This window comes from Hipposideros armiger, unplaced genomic scaffold (assembly GCF_001890085.2).
Source record: "Hipposideros armiger isolate ML-2016 unplaced genomic scaffold, ASM189008v1 scaffold_866, whole genome shotgun sequence".
Taxonomy (NCBI): Eukaryota; Metazoa; Chordata; class Mammalia; order Chiroptera; family Hipposideridae; genus Hipposideros; species Hipposideros armiger.
Genome location: NW_017732216.1, coordinates 509,711 through 512,860, shown reverse-complemented (window position 1 = coordinate 512,860; position 3,150 = coordinate 509,711). Strand labels below are relative to the sequence as shown.

General features: G+C 44.2%; 1 protein-coding gene across 2 annotated transcripts in view; it reads left to right on the top strand.

Moving 5' to 3' along the window:
* The first annotated feature begins 1,105 nt into the window (after positions 1-1,105).
* The window catches only part of PLCXD2 (phosphatidylinositol specific phospholipase C X domain containing 2), a 49,980-nt gene continuing 47,935 nt past the window's right edge, over positions 1,106-3,150 (top strand). Inside the window, exon 1 of one of the 2 annotated variants that reach the window (XM_019629725.1) lies at positions 1,106-1,818. In XM_019629725.1, the coding sequence (XP_019485270.1) occupies positions 1,608-1,818 (211 nt within the window). In that variant the 5' untranslated portion in view covers positions 1,106-1,607. The remainder of the gene's footprint in view (positions 1,819-3,150) is intronic. The other variant, XM_019629726.1, reaches the window with a different exon arrangement.

Here is a 3,150-nt window from a genome sequence, read left to right as displayed (position 1 = left end):
TTTCATTGCCAACTGTATAGAATGATTAGAGACCCCAAGGGTAAAGGATCTGGACATTGCAAAAAACAGATTTTTAAATTAAAGCTTTAAACTCTATAAACATTTTCACTGATGTTAGNGCCTTCAGCCTTCTTTTAGCAAAGGCTGCTGTTCCTTTTCCCACAAGCCCCTCCTGAGTCACTGAGGAGCAGCCTGGCCTGAAGCCCTCCAGGGCCCCACCATCAAGGCCAAGGTGTTTGTCTTGATTTGTCGGTTTGCCAAGATGTTCCTATGATTATCAGTGTGCAAAGTTCTCATATCGTTAGAGACCCTATCGTTTACCACCATGAAAAAGTACCATTTGAAGGAGTAGGGAACATTGAGGAAAGCAGAGAAATGAGTTTGTGTGCCTACAAGCCTCATTCCAAAATAGGATTTCTAAATAGTGTCACCACCGTGAACTGCTCCCTGAATGCCCCCCAAACTTCCATTTCATCTGTGAAAAGGGGATCATACCATCAACTCCCCCGCCCCCTCCCCATTAAGGGTGTACTGTGAAGAGTAAATGGGACAAAAAAAATTGGAAGAAGGTTTCAAATCACAGGGCAATAGGATGTAAAGTGTCATCATTTCTTCCTCTGTAAAATGGAAATAAGTGGTGTGTATGTGAACCTTAATTATGTAATGGTTGAAACACATCGAATACGAGATACTGCACCTTTCTCAGCCTCTTTACTTCTTTTTTCTGCTGCCGCTATGGTTTATTGAAATGTGATAGTTTCTGTGTAACTGTCATAGCGTGTGTGCGCGCGCGCATGTAGAAGGAAAAGAAGGAAAGAAAGAAACATTTATGGTCGCGTTTAACATCTGAGTGCTGGCTGCGTGGACGACCCAACGAAAGGACCTGTCTGAGGTCCGACCGATCCCAGCCTGCAAGTTTCCCTGCCTGCAGTCCCTGGAGGGCGCCTGCCTGCCTACAGGAAGGCTGGAGTAATGGGAGCGGAGGGGTGGGAGCCACTCGGAGGCCCGGGAGGGCGCGGGCCAATCGGAGCACGCTCCGCCGTCGGCCAATCACAGGCCGCCTAGCCCGGCAAATCTGCCCGGCAGTGCGGGGCGGGGCTGCCAAGAGTCCGGGTGCCGCCGTTTACACTTCTGAGCGCCTTTAGGAAGCACAGGGCAGGGGTGAGTGTGTGCCGCGAAGCCGGAGGAGGGATAGCAGGCAGGCCCAGCTTATGCGCCAGCCCAGTGACATACACAGAAGCCTAACTCAGGCTGATGATGGTGCATTCGGGCGCGCACGTGTGTATAGACCCACCAGCTTGTCTATATGCTGTGTGGGCACCTGTCCTGTAAGTGGCTCCGGGCGTGGCTGCTCCTCGGACGTTCAGTTCCTGTAAGATTTATCTCTAGGGGCCTACCTTCCCCAAGCTGTAGAGGGGAGCATAAGAAGTTTAACGGAGCCCGGACTGAGCAGACTAACAGCGGCAGGGCCGGAGAGGGTGGGGTGTTGGTGGGGTAGGGAACCACCTATTTGCCCCATTTCCCAGGCAGAAAGGCCTTTGGGAAAGACTGGAGTGACAAAGGTGGCCCTGAAATGCCTAGAGAGCCCTGGCGATGATGATCACTGAATGAGTGGCACTCGACTGAGCTTGGGCAGTTTGTTGACTGACAGAGGGATGCTAGCAGTTAGGAAGATAAGGAGGAAACTCGGGATGGGGACCATCTGTTCCCCCAACCCCAGCGGGACAAAGACATCATCGGAGGTCTGCAATGCCGACTGGATGGCCTCGCTGCCCCCTCACCTCCACAACGTCCCCCTTTCCAGTTTGGCAATCCCAGGTATTCTTTTCCTACTTGCTCCCACTGTGTTTGCTTCTGCCATTTTAGTGTTGTTAGTGGGTTGGGTTGATTTTCTATTGTGCTGAGAAAGCAATTGTCAGTGACCTTAGCTAAACCTCTTTTTATTTCCAAACTAAAAACTTAACACTGAAGCAGCTACTGTAAGTAGATTTAAGTACACTGCATCCTGGGTGAAAAGGACTCGGGAGAATGGAAGCATTGTTTTCTGTTTGTGTCTTTTTGTTTTGTTTTTACTTATTTTAAGAATATTACCTTCTTAATGTTGGGTCCCGGGTATGTGAGGGGTTTATTTATTTGAATCATTTACAGAAAAAAAAAGGAGAGATTAAGGATAATGGATAAAAAAGTCATTAACAATTTTAGATCTGGGTCAAAATTAAAACTGAGAAGTGTTTCTTTTCTCACTTATCTGGCCTTGCATATTGGAGAAANATAGTATAGTATGTAAAAAATAATTACTATCCAAATTCTAAATATTAATTTTTATTTTAAAATTATTTTTCCCTAAATATCTGTGGCATACTATAAAAATCCCACTGATAATTTGATTTCTAGTACATTTTATGACAGAAAATTATTCTTTAATACTTAGAGATTCTTAGGATTTTTAATGCGATTTTTTTAATTTAAAAAGGTGATATAAAATATTATAAAACCTTAGAAAAGAGAGAGAAAAAGCAATACATATTCTCACCTATCAAACATGAACCTGCTTTCTAAGGCCTTGCTACTCAGAGTGCGGTCTGAACCAGCTGTAGCAGCATCTAGCAAGGCTGGAAGCTTGTTAGAAAGGCAGAATCTCATGCCCATCTCAGAGCATCTCAATCACAATATGATTGATTTGCACTTTCAGTTTGAAAGGCAGTGCTCTAAGGTACTACCTAAAACTCAGCAAAGCATGTTTACCAAGCATCCCCCTCATTTTAACAAATATTTATTGAGCACCAGCTATATGCTAAGTACTATGCTACATGCTGTGTTTCCATGTAAGAATTCTTCCAGGACTGACTCAAGAATATATGGAGAGAGTATTCTCTTCTTTTGAACCATTTTCTAGGGCTAATGAAATAGTTTTGGTTGAAAAAGCTGCCAGAGGCACAAAACATCTCATTCTGAAATGGTTCCACTTCTCTTGTTTTCAAGTTCTCACTTGGTGATATCTCCTGAGACTAAAGTTTCACACTTTTTTTTTGTTATTATGCTCACTCCTTCTATTAAGAGCTGAAAAATAAGAAAAAAAAGGCATTGAAATTAACATTCCACAGTAGAGCTTAAAGACAACATTTTGTTTGTTAGGCAGCTTCCATAAAA